Source organism: Tetrahymena thermophila (genome assembly GCF_000189635.1).
Source record: "Tetrahymena thermophila SB210 genomic scaffold scf_8254284, whole genome shotgun sequence".
NCBI lineage: Eukaryota > Ciliophora > Oligohymenophorea > Hymenostomatida > Tetrahymenidae > Tetrahymena > Tetrahymena thermophila.
In genome coordinates this window covers 97,790-118,865 of record NW_002476121.1, presented here as the reverse complement: position 1 = coordinate 118,865, position 21,076 = coordinate 97,790, and the positions used below count along the sequence as shown (strand labels likewise).

The window sequence follows — 21,076 nt, the reverse complement described above, 5'->3', positions numbered from 1 at the left end:
TTTATAGGCTAATAGTAAATAAAAAATAGTATAGTTTTATTAGTTTAAAATAAATATATAAATTAGAAAAACCTTTTGATAAATCTTTTAAAAATATTTGCGCCAAAAAGATATAACTATTAAGATATATTAACATTTAGCATTATTTGAGATATAAAAATATTTAAAAAAAATGGACATTGAAAACGAAGATAGGGAAGAAGCTATTCTTAGCAACAATGAAGATGATAATATAGAATAGAATGTGTAATAAAAGCGAGTGAGAGGAAGAAGAAAAAAGTAATAGTAGGGCTGGGAAGAAACTATTGAAGTAGTCATACCTGAATGTTTGACTAAAAAGGACTGTAACTAAGAAAAGAAAGAATAAAAACCAAAAAAGAAAAATAATTAGAATGCAGAAATGGAAATTGAAGAATATGGAAATCTGAAGGATAATTACAAAGATATATCAAAGCAAATTATTGATAAAAATTATAAATTTAAGCATCTTTTTGACATAATTGAATATTATAATATCACAATTGACAATTAAAAGGCTGAAATACAAAGAGAGAACTTTAAATATTTGATATAAAAAGTATTTAATATACTTAATAGTAAAATTTAGGATTTGCCTTTATTTTTAAACTATATCTAGCTCTTGATAGATAAATCGAATTTAGACTTACTATTAGAATTTAACGAATAATTAGAATGTGATATAAAAACAATGAGTGAAGATTAAGCATAAGAAATACACATTGTTAAATATTAAGGCGGCAATTAACTTTTTAAAATTTTAACACACTTTAAGTTTGAGGTAGAAAATATAATTTAAAAAATTAAATCGAAGAATAAATATGATTAGCCTCATTTAGTATTATGTGTATTTGATGGAGCTTATAATATTTGCAAATAAGATATGATCGATATTGGGAAGTTTTTCTTTGAAGAATATGAGCAATATTAAAATTTTATTCAATTAGTCATTTTATTTCCAGTAAGCTAACTTATTTCTATTCCAGATATTCAAATATACACTGTTGAGTTTTGCAAGCAAAAAGACTTATTTGTTAATTTTTTACTTTTTTTACTCAAATCAGAAGAATTTCCTCCTCTTCCTAAAAACTTACTAAGGGATATGTTAAATGAATTTGATTTGTACTCAATTACTTATAATGATTAAGTAAGGAGAGTTAAAATGGCTATTTCTAATTTTGTGTATGAGCATCAGGAAGATGAAGATTTAATAAAACTATTATAGTAAATGAAAGAATATGCCTTAAATTAGTTAGCTGGATAAAACAAACCATAAAGAAAATCTTAGAAGATTAGCTCCAATATATTAATTGATAAGTTAGACTTATGGACAAAAAAAAAGGAAATATAAATAATTATTGAATTTTTAGAGAGATTTTATGGTATGAATTTTTTTAATGGTGTATCAAATGAAGATAACTCTTTTTCGCAAAAACTCATTGATTAGAGTCATAGAATTATAGAAATTATTTTAAATGAAGATAAAAGGTATGTAATGACAGAAGCATAATAAAATGAATTTTTAAAAGATCCAAATATTTCATGCAAATCAATTTAATAGCTGTTAAAAAATTTCTGTGAAGATATAATAGGAAACTAAATATTCAAAATTCATGCACAAAACCTTTAAGATATTAATAAATAGGTAAATGATGATATATAAAAATTAAAAAGTTATAATCTTCATTCAAAAGATAGGTATGCAAAATCCTAATAAATTAGTAAAACTCAGTCAGAAAAAGACATTTCATAGCAAGCAAATCAAATGAAAAAGGAAAGAGTAGAAAATATAGTTAGGTAAATAACTTATGATTTGCATCAAACATTTAACATAATGGCAATTGCACGACTCTCTTTAGAAATTTCATAATTAAGCTCATAATGTAAGCCTGATATACTTGGCAGTTTGATGATACATAAAAAAATAATTGATCCTATGTATAATAACCATATCAGTTAAAATAAAAAGAAAAAATAGGAGATAGTTGAAAGTAATGCTGATGGATTGTATCTCATTCATATTTTAGAATAGTATGGAAAAAAATTCACAATTACAGAGTCATTTAAAGAATACAAATCTATCTTAAGAGAAAGAAAAATTGAATTAGATGAAGATGAGCAGCTAGCTTCTTACTATAACGCTATTTGTGAACTGAGATATCTAGGAATGATTGAAGAAAAGAGAAAATTAAAAAATGAGTTCATCAAGCATTTCTTCGCAAAATCTTCATATTTCCCGCTTAGCATGTAAAACAGTTGAATAAAATTAAAAAACTAGTCTTAAAGTAAACAGAGCCAATCTTTGAAATGTAAACAATAAGAATAATCTAAGTATCAAAAAATTAACAAAATTAATTTTTTTCAAAATTAAAAAAAAAAGTAACAGAGAATGACAAAGAATTTTTATTCACATGAAATAATATCATCTTTACAAATTTTCAATTTATAATATCACAAGGCCTATCAAAGCCTTTCCAAATACTCAATTATTCTATTAAAGTATTTCATGTTTTATATTCTTGCCTTTCTTTAAAAAAATTCAATAAAAATAAATTTAATGTACCAAATATGCTTTTTTACATAATTATCATTATTATTATTATAATATCCTATTTATATATATTCGTTTGTTTATTTCAGCGTTAGAAAAGATACTAATTTTTATTATACTTACTTACATCATAAAAACATCGTCACATTGTTTTAGAATAAAAATTGATCACATAATCAAATGTATATCCAAAATATTTCTGTCTTAATTAAATGTAATTTTGAATTGAAAAATTTAATTTTTTCTGTACCTAAAAATTGTGTATTTTATACTCTTTAGTTAGCGAATATCATATTTTGCTCTCAAAATTTTTTTTTAATTTAAAATTTAACAATTAAGAGTAAAAGCTAATAAATTTGTTATAGAATATATATATGATGATATGTTAATTTTTATTTAAAAGAGCATACTAAAATTAGTTGACAAAAACAAATCCATCACAACATTCTATATTTCAAAAAACCCGCTAAAATTTTATGAAAGTATTAGTAAGCAAATATTATTTTTGAATAATTTTTGGATCATTATTGACTTTTCTTTAAGCATATAGATTTGATTTAAGTAAACACTTGATTATAATCTATCACTTTCTGATTTCAAATCTTTAGTTTTTCCCTTAATTAAATTATATTTTTAGCTTATAATATTATTTTTATAAATAAAAAAAGTTCATTATTTTATTATACTAAGCAATTTTTAAAAATATTTTCATGTTTTTCCTGATTTATCTAAAAATAATCTATTTATAAATGAGGTTGTTCCCTTTTAATTTTAACATAATATTAAAATTAATATTTTGAAAGATAATTACACATTATATTACGTCAATCAATATAAATTTTAGAAATCTAGCTAAATAACAAAATTCCCTTATTTTTAGTTGCTGCGATACTAAAAATCATAATAAAATTTCAATAAAATATGACCTTGTCATAGAGCTTTTTGAAAAAAATTGTATTTTAGTTAAAAATATGTTTGTGTAATTTAGAGGAATCAGTGTACAGTTAGATATTACATTATAATTTTTATTCTGGCAGAAGTCATAAAATAGCTTGATTATTGTAGTAATGATTTGAGCTATATAAATTACGGATAAGAAAAATAATTCATAATATAAAAAAAAATTAATAATATTATTCAGTATAAAAAAATTGTTTTGTCAAAAATTAAATTAGCAAAGCAAAGAAAGAAAGAATACCCATTTAATTTTAATAATAAAGATATTTTTAAACCAATCACGCAGTTAACTAAAATGTCTAAGTAGGTTGAAGACAAAAAGTTCGAAGCAGATCCTATGACACCAATCATCTTTGAGTCTATTTAAAATAAATAAAGTAGTATCCCTAAGGATTACGATATTTATACACACACTGGATTTGAAAAGAGAAAAGATTATTTCCATATAATGCCTCATGAAGAACCTCACACTATCAGAAGAAATGCTATCTTAAAAAAATACCCAGATATTCTGAAATTATACGTAAAAGACCCTATAAGTGGTGTTTTAGCTGCAGCAATAGCTATTTTCTAAGTTACTCTTGCATATTATGTATAAAACTGCAGCTGGCCTGTTTTCTTGACTTGTATGTATGTTATTAGTGCTTCTCTTAATCACACTATGCATTGTCTTGTTCATGACTTAACCCACTATACAGCTTTCGAAAGTATTAACTTGAATCGTTTATTTGCCTGTATAGCAAACATACCCTCTACAGTCCCTTCTGCTATGAGTTTTGGTTATTATCATAGAGAGCATCACGTAGCTCTTGGACATCCTCAAAGAGACACAGATCTTCCAACTGTAAGCATCCAAATAATAGTTTTTAAAATATTTTTTTTGCTCTTTTTTAATAATAAAAATATAATATTTCGTTTTAAGTTGCTAATAATTTTTAAAGAATTATATCATTTTTCAAACTACTCCTACAAACAAAAATTGAGTTAATTTGTTCAAATTAATTAAAATTTTAGAAAGAACTATGTACTAAAGTTAAATTTAACCAAATTATCAACATACATGCAAACAAACTCAATATGAAATTAAAAATAGTGTTTGATTAAAATTTATTTTTAAGTAGCATTAATTAATTATATTTATAATCTCATATCACATAATTTAATTTAAATAATTAAAAATATTTATTATAATTAAAAAAGGAATGGGAAATTAGATTCTTCAACACTCCATTAAAAAAAATGTTATACATTTTCTTAATGCCTCTTTTCTACTGCATTAGACCTTTTGTTGTTGCTCCTAAGCCTCCTACTCCTCCTGAAATATTTAACTTATTATTCATATTGACTACTGACTATTTGATTTTCACTTATGTTGGTCCATACGCTTTCCTCTATTTATTCATTTCTGGTATTTTTAGTATGGGTTTCCATCCTTTGGCTATTCATGCCATTGCTGAACACTATGAATTCGTTAAGGGATAAGAAAATTACGATTACTTTGGATCTGGAAATATACTTAATCTTAACTTAGGATATCATCTTGAGCATCATGACTTCCCTCAAGTCCCATGGAGACTCCTCCCTAAAGTAAGAGCTATGGCCCCTGAATTTTATGAAGGACTCCCTCATCATACAAGTTACTGGAGAGTTGCATATGAATACATTTTTAACACCGATATTGGTCCTTTTTCAAGAATTGATACTTCTGAAATCAAGCTTAAGAAAGATTCTTGAAATTTTTGCATTTCAAAAATAAATTTTGAAAGATTTTTAAATATAAATAAAAGATTTTAAGAAAATTTCAAAATAAATTTGTGTGTTTATAAATAATTTAAAATAAATAAATAAGGTTGTACATTATTTATGAAATTCTGTGATTATCTTTGCTTATTTGAAAATTTAAAAGAATATTGAAATAAAAACTATTTTATTTTATGGGTTTAATACAAATTTTTTTTCAACAAATAATTTACACATTTAATTTCATTCAAATTAATTTATTTTTTTGTTGCTAAATTTGAGAAAAACTTGAAAAAGTTTTTAATTTAATTGATTAAAAGTTATTAGCTGATATTGAGAGTTATTGCTATTTTTTTTCTTAATTTGAAGGTGTGTTATTTAGAGATTGCATAAACTATCCAAATACTTTTTTATTAAGCTAATTAATTTATTACTCTCCTTGATATCTATTTAATGCACTCTGTGGTCTTAATTTTTTTTATAAAAAGATTTTAAATTCGTTTTCTAATGATTTTTAAACTCCATTTTCTTAATTTAATTTATTAGGTGAATTAATTGTCAGATGATTAAATTGTTGCTTTTTTGATTTTTATACCCTAGAGATTTGTTTTCTTTCAGATATACTAGCTTTCTATGGATAAAGTATTTAAATTATATTCTTATCTTATAGCTTATCTTTGTTCGTAGTTGTATTAGAACCAATAAAAAGACAAATTTGTTCATTATTTTGCTTTTATATTTCTAAATTTATTTTGTTAGATTAAACTCTTAAATTTTTAGCAGATTAAGCTCTTCTAGAAAAAATTTATTTATTTTATGAGGCTTCACTATTACTATTACTAGATAACTTATTAATATTGTTTTTAGGTGTTTCTTTCAAAGATCTTTACATTTTATTAAACTTGTTAATGCTTGAATTTTGATACTAGTTCAAGTTACTTGAACTGAACGTATTGCAGGTATTATACTCGTCTCCTTAAGTTTGATTTGTAAATTATCTATGGCTTTATGATCCACAAACTTCAGGTTGTCTGTGTGGTATAAAGCTATAAGTATCACAAGTACTAATTCTCACTTTTAAATCTATTTTTTTACAATCCTTATTTGTAGAAGAAAAATTCTATTTAAGTAAATTTTTTTCTGAGTTTATAAAGTGGTTACTCTTTTTTAATGATGTTTAGCTTTTTACAAAAGCAGATTAACATCTTTCAGTAAAGTTTTTTGTTTAAACATTAGAATAATTTAAACTATTAGGAGTATTAATATCATTTATTTTATTATTTGGAGTACTAACAAAATTATAATCTAAAAAATGAGTAGGTGAATCACTATACTCTGTCCTTTGGTGGTTTTGACCACTTAAACTTATAATTTGATTGTATTTAGATGTGAAATTTATAGAATTTTATTATACTATTTTTATAGGTGAGTTTGGTACATCGAAATGAGATTCAATACTATTATTTGCTATCATCTATTTTCCTAATCTAGTTGATGGTGTTGGATTATTTATGATTTCTGTAGGTGTTTAAGTTTAAAAAAGTGATTTTGATCTATTTTATTTATTTGATTCATTTCTTAAATGATAGTTTTCATTTTAAGCTATTCGTTTTTAAATGCTAGTCTCTCTGATAAAATGCTATTCTTAAAAGGCAGAAGGTGAGTTAGATTACTCGTTGTTTGTAAGAGAAGTTTAATTCACTATATTTTCTTAGCTACTTGGTAATTTATTTTAACTCATTCCTCTTAATGTTCCTTTTTATGAGTGATATAATGGGTTGACAGGGAGAGTTTTCTTTTTAGCTTGCCTCTTTTCTGGTGAACTAGGAATTAGATATCTACTTAGTTTTTATTCATCGTTTTCAGGAAGTTTTAAAGGGCTTTAAACATTTTCATTGGCATTAGATTACGAAATTTATAAATCCAGTTTTTCATTTACTACATTTAAATTATTTTCATTCCCATTTTATTTTTAAATATTTTCTTTAGCTAATACTTCTTTTTTTATTTTTTTGTTAGAATAAATAAAGTTTGCAAAAGTGTTAAGCTATTATCCAATATTATTTATTAGTGATTTTCTGTAGTCTAGCTCATATTTGCTTCTTAGCTGATCTCCTTTAGAAGCACCAAGTATAGTAGTAGTAGTAGTGTTTTCATCAGTTTATTATTATTTTACTATTTCTTCTTCTTATTACAGTTCTTTAAAACTTTCATTATTTTTGACCTATTTTAGTTGATCTTGAAACGGAATTTTTTTGCTATTTTTATCTTACTAACTAGCAAGTTTTGTTTATATTTTTGCAATCAAACTATTTTAATTTAAAATACTTTTCTTTTTTTTATCAATTAATTCGTTTTTATCTTAAGAATTATCTGGTGCTCTATTAGTATTTTAAATATTTTAACACGCAATAACTGCTTAGTACGCATTGCTTTTCCTTTCTTGTTCTTTTGTTATTTAATTATACTGATCTTCGGTGCATATAAAAACTACACCTTCACCATCAAGACATTCTATACCATCTACAGAATCTTCCTTTTTTCCTAAAACAGCTAATGACCCTGGCTTTTTTATACCTAACTATAATTATAATGATAATGCACTTAACTTAATTGGTTAAAAATTGATGATTACTTGGATTCTCTTGAAAACTTGAGTATTCCTTTTTTTAAATTTCATTTTAAGTTTTTAGAGTTCTTAAGTACCTGTGCTATTTTATGTTTAATTTGAATTAATTGTATTGTATTCATCTTCGCTATCCTATGTATGATTTTTCTCTAAATCATCTTCTTTTTTTTGATAGCGATTATAGAATTAATTTTCTTTTTGTTACACTTGTTCTTTATAGAAATCTTTGAAAATCTATTTATGATAGTAATATAAATATTAAATATTTTAATATTAATAATTTAGGAAGTATTACTGAAAACTCTCCTTAAACAATGAATATAATTAAACCATTGCCTTTTAATTATATGTTTCCTTTATTATAAACGCATTTTTTGCTGACAAACAAGATGTCTCTTACTTGTTGCTAAGTATAAAATTAATCAAATTAGATTAATGTTTCAAAAATAGAATCATAATCAGCCTTTACAATAGGGTATATCTACTTTATTAATGAAATACTATCAACAAACGAAGGAATACTTAGCAAAACTACTTAATCTGTACATTCATAATAAAAAGATGTAATTTTTTTAAAGCACACAGTTGTTAAATTAAGGCATTATCCTTGAGTTAGCATGCTAACATATTTTTTTTTAGGTTTATCATATTATTATTCATCTTAATTACTAGCTTAAGTAGGTATATAGATATTAAGTTATCCCTCTAGCATAATCCAAATATTATCTCTATTTTATTCTATAAAATTAACAAATAAAATAATATTCAAATTGCAAAAACTAATTTCTTAAAGAAGGATTTACGAGAATCATTAAAATTTCATTAATAATTTACCTATTTATTTCTTTTTTTAATAGATGCATGTCATAAACTTGCAGCAATAATTAAGTATAAAATTTTTTTGACTAGACTAATTAAGATATCTAAAAAATTCAAAAAAATATACTTCATTATATATTTAATTTATTAGCTATTCTGTTCTTTCATTTGGCTCTACTTTTAAATATTCTTATAATCTACTTGTATCGATAAGCTTCATTTTACTTTATATGAAAATTGTAAATTATTAATAATCTTTTTTAATTATATTAAATTAAATTTTGATCGGTAATCAATTTTTAAGCTAAAAATAACATAATTGCATTTGATTGTTATATTTTTAAGCATAAAGTAATCTGATTCTTATTAGATACTCAGATATTTCTCACATAAAGAAATTAGTATCTTATTAAATCAAGAAATTTTATTTTTTTAATATTAAAAATGAAAATCAATTCTAAAAACTACCAACTTCTGAAATAATTTATTTTAACATGAAACAAATATTATATTTATATATATATACATGAATTTAATATGAAATACTTCATATCTTCTTAATTACATTTTAATTTCTTGGTTTAAAAGACACATATAAAAATTTATATTATCTATTTTTAAGCAAAAAATAACACCACTACATTAGATTGTTATCTTTTTATGATTCAGTAAACTGATTCTAATCTGATACTTGCCACATAGAGAGTATTTTATTAAATGAAGAAAACTTGGTTTTGTAGAAATTAGAAAATTGAAAAATATTTATTCTTAAAAATACAAATTAATAAAATAATTTATTTTTAACATGAAATGAATATTTTTATAGAATTATGAATTTTAAAGCAAATATTTAACATTTTTTTATTCATTTTAATTGAATAAATGTTTTTTATAGAAATATAATTTTATATTTTTTTAATTCATTTTAATTCAATAAATGTTTTTATAGAAATATGAATTTTCGAGCAAATATTTTTTTTATTTTTAATTACATTTTAATTGATTGGATTTATGTTCTAATTAAAATTATAACTTTGAAAAATAGTATTTTAATTATAAACACCTATAAAAATTTTACTTTTTTTTTATATTTACAACTCTAACTTTATAATTATATTAAATTTATGGTTTTAAAAATAATTAGGAGACGAAAATTTATATGTACATAAAAAATAAAACTCGAAGATACCATAAATCAGGAAATTAATTATTAACAATAACTTTACTTACTTTAGTTTTTGATAAAAACCACAAATACTAACTTTTAAAAGATTTTCAATTTTTAGTTAATATATCATTCGTTAATAAGTCTAATTTAGCAACTAAATTAAAACTATAAAATGATAGCAAACAAAAACTAGATAAAGCCAATGCAAAGATATGAAATGAATAAGTATGACTCATTAGTGATTAATTAAATCTTTTATCATAATCATTTTTTGTATATAAATTTTAAAAGAAACTATCTTCAACATTTAGAGAGAATGAATAAAATTAAGTAGCGAAAAAACGAAACATTATCAAATGTATCTTACTCTGGGCACCCAAATGAAGTCCATAAAAGGAATAGAGAAATCGGTAAAGGCTAATTAACTTAACTTTAAATAGTGGAAATAAACTTCTTCTAATTTTAATAATTTTAAAATATTTATTAGAGAGATTAAATAACATCTAATTGCAGAATCAAAATATTCTATCTAGGCTGATAAAAATAACAGTAGGAGGAGCAGTAATTTTTAATTGATCATCTTTATTTATTTGACAAAATAATTTATTTTATTTAACAATAGTCTTTTGACCACCATAAAAATCGTTAATCTTAAAAAGCCTCTTCTTCAATAGAAAGAAAATCAAATGATATTAATAGGCTTGAGTTAGACTATAATAATTAGAATTAGAACTCGTAATTAATTAATTTTTAATATATTTTAGATTTAAATAAAATTATAATTATAAAATTTATAAAAAAATAATCATTATTTTTTAATTAAATAAATTAGTATCAATAGTTATCAAAAATATTTAATTTCTTCTCATCAAAATACCTAGCAATAATAGAATAGCTATAGCAAAAATGATATGCTTAAGTAATTTATAAATACATGTTAAATTCTTTAAGAGTATTAATAATATCTAAATATTTAATTAGAGTTTCAAGTTGTCCAAATACTCCTCGTTAAAACAAAAGACTTAATATAGAGACAGAGCACAATTCTAAAGAAATACATTTACCAGCTATAGCTTCTTCAGTTAGAAATCAGTAAATATATTTTATTTTATATTCATCTTCAATATAAATATATATAAATTTTTGAAAGTGGAAACTAGAGATATGGAAGTGTAAATCAGAAAAATAATCCTTATAAATTAGATGATTTAGTAAAATAAATAGATTAAAGGAGTAGAAGATATAATAACTAAAATGATGATAGCTCTAATTCATCAACAACATCTATAAAGAATTCTAATAGACAAAAAGTTAATAGTAGTTTAGATACATATGGTGATAGCTAAAGAAATAATAAATTAAAGTATCATATAAAGTTTAGTGAAAATTAACCTTAATAAACTTAATTTAAAGAAATTGACTAAATGTCATCATCTTTAGAAAATAAAAATGCAAAGGAACCTTCAGATCACAATTAGAAAAAAATTACATAGATTAAAAAAAAATAGCCATTAATAATTGAAGAAATCGATTGGAAAGATGTTTAAAACTAATAAAATACTTTAAATTATTAAAATTAAAGTTAATTTGTTAAAACAAAATCTATTGAACTTGATGAAGAAAAGGATACAATTTTTACAACAAATGCAAAAATCTTACTACCCTCTCAATAATCTCAAAAAAGTATTTATTAAAATAATAATTGTTGATACTAATAGAATAAAAAATTTTCAATTGCAAAATACTAACTAAATAAATAAATTAAAAAAACTACCTCTTTAAAATAAAAACTAATGTTAATAATATTTAAATAATGAATAAATTCTTATTTAGTTTTTTTAGTAATAAATAATACATATTCTCTAAAATTAATTAAATCTTAATTGATTTAAATAAGCAAAAACTAATAAATTAATTTGAAATTTTTTTTTTTTTTTAAATAATTAAGAAAATATTTTATTTTTAAAATACAAATTCAGCTTATTAATTATCTTTTAAATATAATCTTACTAATATTTTAATAATGAATAAATTCTTACTTATTTTTTTAAGTTAAGAATAATATATCTCTATCAATATTAATCATAATTTATTAAATAATAGCAAACTCAAAATTATATATTTAATTTGAAAAAGATAATAAATAAGTGCGTAAAACATACTTAAGTATGTATAAATATGATTCTTTTGATTTTGAGTAATAAACCTATTTTAAATTAAAGAACAAGTTTATATTTTTTTGATAGAAAAGAAGCCTTTTATAAAAATTTTACTGGTAAATTTAAATAAATACCAATTGAGCTAATTGAGCTGAGTGTATTTGTTTGAAAGTATTTATTAAATTATCTATTTTTATATATTTAGAAAATTTTGATTTTAAATAATCTTTCAAAAAAAAAAGATACCAAAAGTATTATGAAATATTAATTTAATAATTCTTAATTTCTTTTTTGTTGTTTAAGATACAGTAAAATAAAATCCACAAAAATTAATAATTAATTAAAAAAAAAAATTAAGTAGAAATTGTTAAAAAAAAATATATGAGCAGAGTAAATTGTTCACCATTTATCAAAAGAAGTAATACAAGACAGTATACATAAAAAATAAGAAGCTTAACTAGCAAAATTATTGATGAAAATGCAGAAATACAAGGTTAAATAATTGATATAGAAGTAATTGATTTGAGATTAATTTGAAATTTTATAAGTTTATTTTGGATAATTATAACATATTAGGAAGCATGGATAAGCTTAAGTAAAGACTAAAGCTATAAAACATAAGAAGACATTATGAAACAAATAGATTAATTTAGTAAACTTAAATACTTTAAAACTATAATTGAAGAAGGAGGATATGAGCTACTCAAGTAAGCTTTTGTAAATGCAAGAGCTGTGTAAACTTTTTCTGATGAAATACTGTTTAGATAAGGTATTTTTGCATTTTGTTTGCTCAAAAATTTTTAATATTACTCTTAATCAAACACTTTAATAATAAATATATCAGAATTAGTCTATATTTGTTTAATCAAAAAGAATTCTAATTGCTTATTAATAACCATGAAAAATTATTTTGATTTATTTTTTTGCTTTTATCCATTAAATTTTTAATACTTCATTAATTTTGTTACATTTTATGTTTTTAGGAAGTTAAGCAGATGAAATGTTAGTGTTACTCGAGGGAAAAGTTAATTTATATTATATTCCAAATATTGATCATCTATAGAGTGCAGAGCACGAAAGCTAAGAAAATCTTAAAAAAAAAAATATGCTAATCAAAACATTTAAAGCTGGTGAAGCAATTGGAAATCTTAATCTTTACTTCAATAAGCCTTTTAAAGGTATGGCAATATGTTAAGAATCATGTAAATTTGTTTCTATAAACAAATACATATATACAAAAACTTTAGTAAATGCTGATAGAATCTTCGTTGAATCTTAGCTAGATTTCCTAAGGTCTATAAATATATTAAGCCATTGGAATGACGATAAACTGGTCGAAATACTTTTATTATCATTCATAGAAAAAGTTAATCTCTACACAGTCATATTCAACTAAGGATAAATATCAACAGATTTTTACATTGTAAAGAGTGGTTAATATGGAGTAAATTTACATTTCTAAATAAAAAAATATTTATTTATTCAATTTCCCAAAAATTAATTAAATAAAGCTTTATTAGAAAAGAACTGACCACTTCTCTATTTCCTCGCACATACCACCAAATTTTAAAAAACCATAAAATAACGAATAAATTCAAAAAGAAAACTAAGATTAAAACCTTTTGTCAAGCTATTAAGATGAATTCTCTTAATAAAATCATCTGATTTATGTAATTTATTTTTTAAATTGTTAATATTTTAAAAATTAGATGATTTTTATTTAAATTTCCAGAAGTATTTTATAATTAGATAAATTTATATCTATGTTTATTTCATAACGCATATTGTAATCAATCTTGTTCAAATAAATTGATATGTTTAATAAGAAGGGAAGGTTAAATTTATTGTCTTAACTTAAAAAAAAGATTAAAAATTTAAGTTAAAAAAAACATTTTTAACAAATTCATTCTACTTAAAACTTGTGCGATACAACTGATTTATTTATTTATTTAATTTAATATTAATCTTTAATTTATTTAAAAATATAAAAAGCTTCATGAATATGGACCATTAGATCATTTTGGACAACAAGATATAATGGAAAATAAAAGGAGAGCTGGATTTGTTGTATGTAAAAGCAAAGATGGTGGAGAGCTCTTACGAATTAAAAGCTATATATTTATACAGTTTATTCTAGCTGACCCTATCACCTAAAAGTTATTAATATAAGGGAAAATATAAGACTAGTAAATATATAATCCATAGAAAAGGCTCCAAAATTTTATTAGCAATCAGTAAAATATAGATATAGATAAATATTGCAATTAAATCAAAGATTTGAAAAATCATATCCTCTCTGACAAATAATAAAAATACCATTTTCTTAATGTAAAAATAGCTTAAAATAAATCTTTTTTTGATAACCATAACCATAATACTACTTTTAGAGGAAAATCTATAAACAATGATCATATTTAAGATTCGCGTTCTACAGCTTTGACTGATTTAACAAAAAATGGTGAGTCTTAATCTATAACTATTCACTCAAGAAATTTCAGTTTACCTAAAATAAGTACTACCAACAAAAGTTATATATAATAGAACTCCTTAACTAATATACAATAAAAAAGAAAATTACAGTAAAATAGTTAATCTATCCATTCTCTAGGAAATTAATGCTAATCTTTAAATTATTTTTTTGAAATCTCTCCAATTTCTTCTCCTATAATTAATGTAAAACCCTCATTAAAAAGCTTCTAAGAATTGCATTCACCTCAAACTCCTTTTAAAAAGTAGAATGATAATTCTATGATACATTTAATAGAAAAAAGCTTTCACAAATAAAAAGGGGTTAGGCCTTATAGATTATCAGAAATTGAATTATGAAAATAATTTAATAGTTTATTATTCATTAACTATTGTATTACTAATATATTTAATTTCAAAGTTATTATAAAAAAAAAATATTAATTCAAGTAGCATCAATAATTTTATAATTATGTAACATTAGTTTGCAATAAAAAAAAATTAAGATTTTTGAAGAAATTTTTTCATCACATTAAATTAGTTTTGTCATTTTTGAAGAAATCTTCTATTTATTTATTAACAGAAAGCAAATAACAAAATAAAATATTTAAACTAAACAAATTAATTATGTTTAATTAATTTAAAAAATATGATATTAATCATGTTTATCTTAATTCCATATTTTGATATTTTGTTGCTTTGATTATATTATTATTAGTATTTTTATTTAAAAAGTATTAATTGTAATAAAGTGTTTTTATGGCTAAAAATAACAATTTGTTTCTAGCTTTAATTTACATAATTGCTATTATTTTTTAGTAATTCATTGCTAAAAAAAGGATTTTTATATTTTTAAAGCATTTTTAAGTAATAGAGTTGATTATTAATTTAATTATTATGTTTTTTATAAAATATTCTATAAGAATAATTTTTCAGAATTTGAATATTAATTCTAATTTAGAAAGACTAAGTATTTATTTTTAACAATTAAAGGATTTTCTGTTATTTTTGAGATCATTCATTTTTGTTACATTTAATTTTAAACTTCAATCAAACCGCATTACTATCCTAAGATTTTCTTCTAGATTTTTCTTTTTCAATATAGGTTTGTAATTGTGTTATATTTTTTTCTACTTTTTCTAAAATAGAGAATTCTGTATTTTTTATTTTCTTAGCTTTCTCAAAAGCTTATAGAGATTCATTATACATTTTACGATGAAAAAAGGACATAGCACACCAGAAGTAAAAGTGCTATAATATATATTCATATAATTTGAGTTTATTTTCTTATATTTTTTTAAAAAATTCATATAATTCTTCGTTTTCAAAATATTTTCCAATAAAGCAATTAATCACACTTAAGAAAGTGCAAATACTTATCTTTTATGGAATTGTTTATGGTGAATTTTCTTGTGTTTCTATTTATTTCATTTGTTATCTAATATAAGGCATGTGTTTGAGTAAGGTTGGATCTGAAAGCTTACTTGTTAATTTAAGCAAGTAGTGCACTTCGTACTAAACATACAAAAGGTTTGGTCTATTTAAGTATTTTTCAATAAGTTTTATCAAGTCTTCATTTTATTTTTTTTAGCTTGTCATCAAGTTATATTCAACTAAAGAAATTTAAAGATATGCTCGAGCAAAACACTATTATCCTACTTCTATGAAACAGCATGCTAAATGCAATATCATTTATATTTTTAAAGGTAATTGTACTTTAGCTTATTACTTTTACAACTGTTTAACCTTTTCTTCAATTGATTTAATATATTAAAAATCTTATTTTTTAGCTAATTTATAAATGGTCTTAAAAATTTAAATATCAAGACTTCTACAAATCAACTCTTCTAAGTGAGAGAGTGATAAAGACCATTTCATTTATATTATTTCAAGCCAGCAAAGTTCATACATAATTATATTTAAATTAATTTACTAAAGGTTTTTCTTCTTTATATTTTCTGTAATATGAAGAATACCTTTTAAAAGACACTTTTCAGCCTATTCAGCTTCTTCTAAATTCATTAAGATAAGGCTCTACACCCAAGATAAGCAAATGCTATCTTGCCATTTAGTGTCTCTTTAAGCTTATTAAATAATTTCTAATCCCTTGTGGTTGTCAGATTTGCGTTCAACGTAAATCAAACTGAGAAGGATAGCAGCATAATTAGATCTTAAACTCCTATCTTACAAGCACTTTTCTAGCCATTTGATTCCAATCTGAATTTAAAATATTTGAATATAAAATTTAGATAATAAATAAAAAGTTTAATATAATTTACGCTTGTGTCATTTGAATAGCCTAAGAGTTTTAAGAATGAGAGAATACCATCTGGAAGAAAGCTAAAGGCTGTGGCATAAAATCCTTTTCCAAAATAAAATTTATTTAAAATCTATAGTATTTTTTAGGAGTTATTAGCCATTTCTTAGCTGCCTTTCAAAAAGCTCTATTAACCAGGAGATAGCTATGAGTTAAGGGTGTTTATTTTGAGAGAATCAAGAAGTTTTGACTCTAATGTTTCGAATTTTGTGTAAATTTTATAAGATTCCCTCAAATGATATACACTTCATAGTTTTTTATTTTGTATATATTAAATAATGCCCTTAATAAGAAATAATTCAGCTTGATTAATATCACAGAGGCATAAATCGTAAAAGTTTTATTTTTACTTTTGCTCTAACTTGATTGATTTCAAAATTTAATCAACTTTTTCACACACAAAATTTAGATTTTCAACTTATCCACTGAATGATATGATAAGCAAATCTATTTCGAGCTCAGCTATATCTATGAGAAACTATTTTTTTGAAAATCTTTATTTTAAAATTTTAATCTATTCTTATGCTTCTCTGATAAAATTTTTCCATATCATTTAACATATTTCTTCTAAGCAAGCATAAATTGAGTTACAATTTAATATTACTTCGCTAATTCTGTTGTCTTAGAATTCGAAAACATCTGTTTAATTTAAATTTTATGATTTTTTTAAAGTTAACTCATTTTATTAGAAATTTTAAGCTGTTTTTTGAGATGAAGTATCTTTTGATTGCTTTAAATCTTTTTCCAATAATTCTATAATTTACTTTTTTTTATATGAATTACTTAAAGTAAATTCTTTTTAATCGTTTTCTTATTTTTTTATAATTTTAGTTGGTGAATTACGAGGTTAGGGAGATACAGACTGAGAATTCGATGATCCCTAAGAAAAAGATTATTCCAACTATTTAATAACATTTCCTGACGAATCTATTTAGATTGATTCTTTTTATATTATTTTAGAACTTTGAATAACTTCATCTTCTTCATAGCGATATTTATTCGAAATATCTTCTTTATTATTCATCTTCTCAGAGTATTCAATAGGATTGTCGATACACTCACTTTCATCTTCCCCTCCTTCTCCTTCATCATATATATTCCTTTGAGAAATATTCTTCACAGAAGCTCTTGCTTTGAATTTTATTTAATTTGTAGTACCATTGTTCTTTTAGGATATTGCACTTTTGCTCCTCCTAATATTCGAATTTTATTAATCTGAAAATAGATTAGGTTTATTTATTTAGGAAACATTTCTTCCAACTTCATCTTTAATTTCATCTAAAATTTTAAAATCTAAGTCTTCTATTTGTTTTAGTGAGTTTTCTTAGTTGCAAATTTCCTTCATTTCTTTATTTAATTTTTTTTATTCTTCATTTAATACTATTTTATATTCAGATGTCTAGTAGTTAGTAGTTTTGTTGCTTATACCTGATTGATATTTCGACTCTTTTATTTCATTACAGTTACTTGATCTAAAATTATCCTCCCTAGGTTTTTCACTTAGGTAGTAATCATCTTCTTCACCACTATTTTCATTTGCTACTGCTTCTTCTTCTAAAGCTAAATCTGTTTAAGTTCTTTGATGAGGATTGTTATTTGATAAAATATCCATATTTCTACAATATCTACTATTGAATTAGTCATTTGATCCTTCTTCAGAGTCTTCTGCAATATTTTCATCTTACTCGCTTTTATTAATAAATTTATTACCTCTTAAAATAGATGTATTAGGAGAATGTGGAGCAGACTTATTTTTTAACTTATCATTCAACTAAAGCTTAAATTCTATTGAATTGTGAGAATTATATTAATTTTGGTAAGGAAATTAGCAAACCTATTCTTGGTTGTAATTAACATCTTCATAAAATTAATCTTCATATATATAATGTAATAAGTTTATATCACTTTTAGATTAGTTATGAATAATTGGCTTATGACTTTCATATTAATTTGATGAGTTTTTTATTTACGTTGATTATTGCTGCTTTTTAGTTTAAACAATATTAGAATATATTTCTGATAAAATTTAGTTATTTTTATTTTTTTCATGCAGCTCTTCAGCTTCATCCAAGCAAGATGTAGATTTTTTAATTTATTCATACTATTCTTTGTAGTAATTAAGCATTTACTCACTTGTTTTGATTGACTCTTCTATTTTTTTACCTTATTCTTTTATTAAATTTAGTTGTTGTGCATAATCTTCATTTGGATTAAATTATCTTAAAAAATTAGATTCCTATTATTAGTAAATAGGACTTAACATTTGAGTAAAATTACTACTAGCTTCAACAAGCAAAATTTAATTTTAACTCAAATTCTGTTGGGTTGTGGTATTTTAATTTAGCAATAAAATTTAAGAGGATGGATTTGTTATATCTGCTTAAGGTTTTTTAATTTTATTTAATGTATTTTAGCTAGTTATTGCACTACCTATGCCATTAGTGTAATTTAAATTTATTTCACCATAATAATCTATGTATTCTTCATCATAATCATCGTCAAACTAAATAATTTATTTTGGAGAAGAAGGTAATTATACATCTCCTATTTCTCTTTACAAAAATTCGTCATCATAACCTTGCCCATACATATTATTGAAGTTTGGAGAATAATTAATTTGATATAAATGGCTCTTATTGCCAGTACTATTTCTTTCGTTAAGAGAGCTTGCTGTATGAGGTTACTTTTTCTTTGGAGATATTTACAATTCTAAATGAATAATCTTATCTTCTATCCCTAGATTTTATTAACTACTATAATTTAATCCATTATTCTTTTTTGTTGATTATTTTTAACTTTCTCCAAAATATGTGCTGCTATTATGATATTGAATTTATCCCCATTATTTGTTTTTAAAACCCTCCTCTTCTTCAAAAATCTACTCATTTTCAACTTCGTATTTTTTAGATAAAAAATCTCTTTTTATTGAGATTACATTAGGTTGTTAACTAATTTCTTTTCTTTCAATTTAAAAATTATCATATTGATTGTTACTTCTATCTTTTATTCCATTAATTAAATTTGTAAGTATATTTTAATTTATATTTTACTAAGCATATTGAGTATTATCATTTTTATTTTCCTCTCCTATGTAACACACTTGCTTGCTAGAGTTATACTAAACTCCATTAATATCTTCGATTTAAGGCTTTTCTATCTTTAAAACAACACTGCTATCAACATTTCTTAAAGCTAAATTAAGTTATGCATCCATAAACTCTATTTAATTTATTTTTTCCTCACTGATCATATTTTCTAATTAAATTTATAAAATATTTTGATTAATTGAAAATCTTATTATTTATCTGTTTTACCTAATCCTCCTTCAACTTGACTACATAGACTATTATTTATCAACTAACTATTTCCTCCTCTAAGATTCCTGTTAGAAAGAAGTGGAAGCTATTTTATTTAAAATTATCCATTCAGTAGCTTCAAATATTTAAAAAGTGTTATGTTTTCTGCTTGGTTTTAGCTTACTAGCCAAAATACTCCATGTGTTTTAGCACCTTACACTTTCAATCCAAATTGCTTCTCCTTAATTATTTTTCCATATTCTAACTCAACTTTAAGAGACGAGTCACGCAAATTGAGAATTCCTTTTGGCTTGCTTGTAATAGCTTTACTTTTGTAGTAGTACAGAAAATCTCTAACTATCTTATAATATCTAGTTGTAAGTAAACCAAATGTTTTGCCTCTTTTCACTAAAATTTTAAGTCCATCAGTCTTGAACATATCCTCTACTTTCTACTATAATTGATTTTCAAAATTAATCATAATATTTCTATTGCTTTTCATCGTTTCTTTGCTAGATTTTTTAATAGGAATATTAGCCAAAATAGTATTTTAATTGTGTTCTGACATATCTTTACAATAGTTTATCTTCCTTTTGCTTTTAAATTTAATGGAAGTTTTTCTATTGATAAATGTATATTATATTTGTATATTGCTTTATGTTTATAATTTTTTTACAAAAAGTTATTTTAGGAGAAATAATAAATTCAATTAATTAATTAATGAATGAATAATAAATCAATGAATAACTTTCTTTTGCTATCAATTTGAATCCTTTAAATGTTTTGTAAGCTATCACTTATTTATGAATTATTAATTATTTCATTTAAACATAATTTTTGGTAGTTAATATTATAAATTTTTACTTCATGCTTTTATTTAATCTATCATAAAGAAAAAAGTTTATAAATACATGTATAAATTTTAGTTTAAAATCTTTTTATTCTTTAGTTAAAAT

At 22.5% G+C, this 21,076-nt stretch overlaps 6 protein-coding genes across 6 annotated transcripts; 4 read left to right on the top strand and 2 right to left on the bottom strand. All coding sequences in view use genetic code 6, as the record gives it.

Moving 5' to 3' along the window:
- Window positions 1–172: 172 nt before the first annotated feature.
- TTHERM_00765120 (hypothetical protein) lies at window positions 173–2,278 on the top strand (the record flags this gene model as incomplete). Its single annotated transcript, XM_001025372.3, has 1 exon — window positions 173–2,278. One exon carries the CDS (start codon window positions 173–175, stop codon window positions 2,276–2,278), a length of 2,106 nt encoding a protein of 701 aa, XP_001025372.1.
- A 1,543-nt stretch (window positions 2,279–3,821) lies between these two features.
- On the top strand, window positions 3,822–5,260 carry TTHERM_00765110 (fatty acid desaturase; the record flags this gene model as incomplete). The annotated part of the gene is made up of 2 exons (XM_001025371.1): window positions 3,822–4,370; window positions 4,727–5,260. The coding sequence occupies 2 exons, from the start codon at window positions 3,822–3,824 to the stop codon at window positions 5,258–5,260; spliced, it is 1,083 nt and encodes a 360-aa protein (XP_001025371.1).
- Window positions 5,261–5,513: 253 nt separating this feature from the next.
- TTHERM_00765100 (hypothetical protein) lies at window positions 5,514–9,003 on the bottom strand (the record flags this gene model as incomplete). Its single annotated transcript, XM_001025370.2, has 4 exons — window positions 8,730–9,003; window positions 8,191–8,633; window positions 7,902–8,129; window positions 5,514–7,847 (listed from the first exon to the last, which is right to left on the bottom strand). Exons 1-4 carry the CDS (start codon window positions 8,932–8,934, stop codon window positions 5,514–5,516), a joined length of 3,210 nt encoding a protein of 1,069 aa, XP_001025370.2. The 5' UTR covers window positions 8,935–9,003.
- Window positions 9,004–10,054: 1,051 nt separating this feature from the next.
- On the top strand, window positions 10,055–11,591 carry TTHERM_00765090 (hypothetical protein; the record flags this gene model as incomplete). The annotated part of the gene is made up of 7 exons (XM_001025369.2): window positions 10,055–10,107; window positions 10,174–10,292; window positions 10,370–10,443; window positions 10,505–10,617; window positions 10,715–10,801; window positions 10,864–10,974; window positions 11,033–11,591. 7 exons carry the CDS (start codon window positions 10,055–10,057, stop codon window positions 11,589–11,591), a joined length of 1,116 nt encoding a protein of 371 aa, XP_001025369.2.
- Window positions 11,592–12,422: 831 nt separating this feature from the next.
- Window positions 12,423–14,867, top strand: TTHERM_000764090 (cyclic nucleotide-binding domain protein; the record flags this gene model as incomplete). Its single annotated transcript, XM_012800403.1, has 5 exons — window positions 12,423–12,554; window positions 12,618–12,810; window positions 13,025–13,485; window positions 13,553–13,711; window positions 14,034–14,867. The coding sequence occupies 5 exons, from the start codon at window positions 12,423–12,425 to the stop codon at window positions 14,865–14,867; spliced, it is 1,779 nt and encodes a 592-aa protein (XP_012655857.1).
- A 2,204-nt stretch (window positions 14,868–17,071) lies between these two features.
- On the bottom strand, window positions 17,072–20,688 carry TTHERM_00764080 (hypothetical protein; the record flags this gene model as incomplete). The annotated part of the gene is made up of 2 exons (XM_001025367.2): window positions 17,072–20,079; window positions 20,139–20,688. The coding sequence occupies 2 exons, from the start codon at window positions 20,686–20,688 to the stop codon at window positions 17,072–17,074; spliced, it is 3,558 nt and encodes a 1,185-aa protein (XP_001025367.2).
- Window positions 20,689–21,076: the final 388 nt, after the last annotated feature.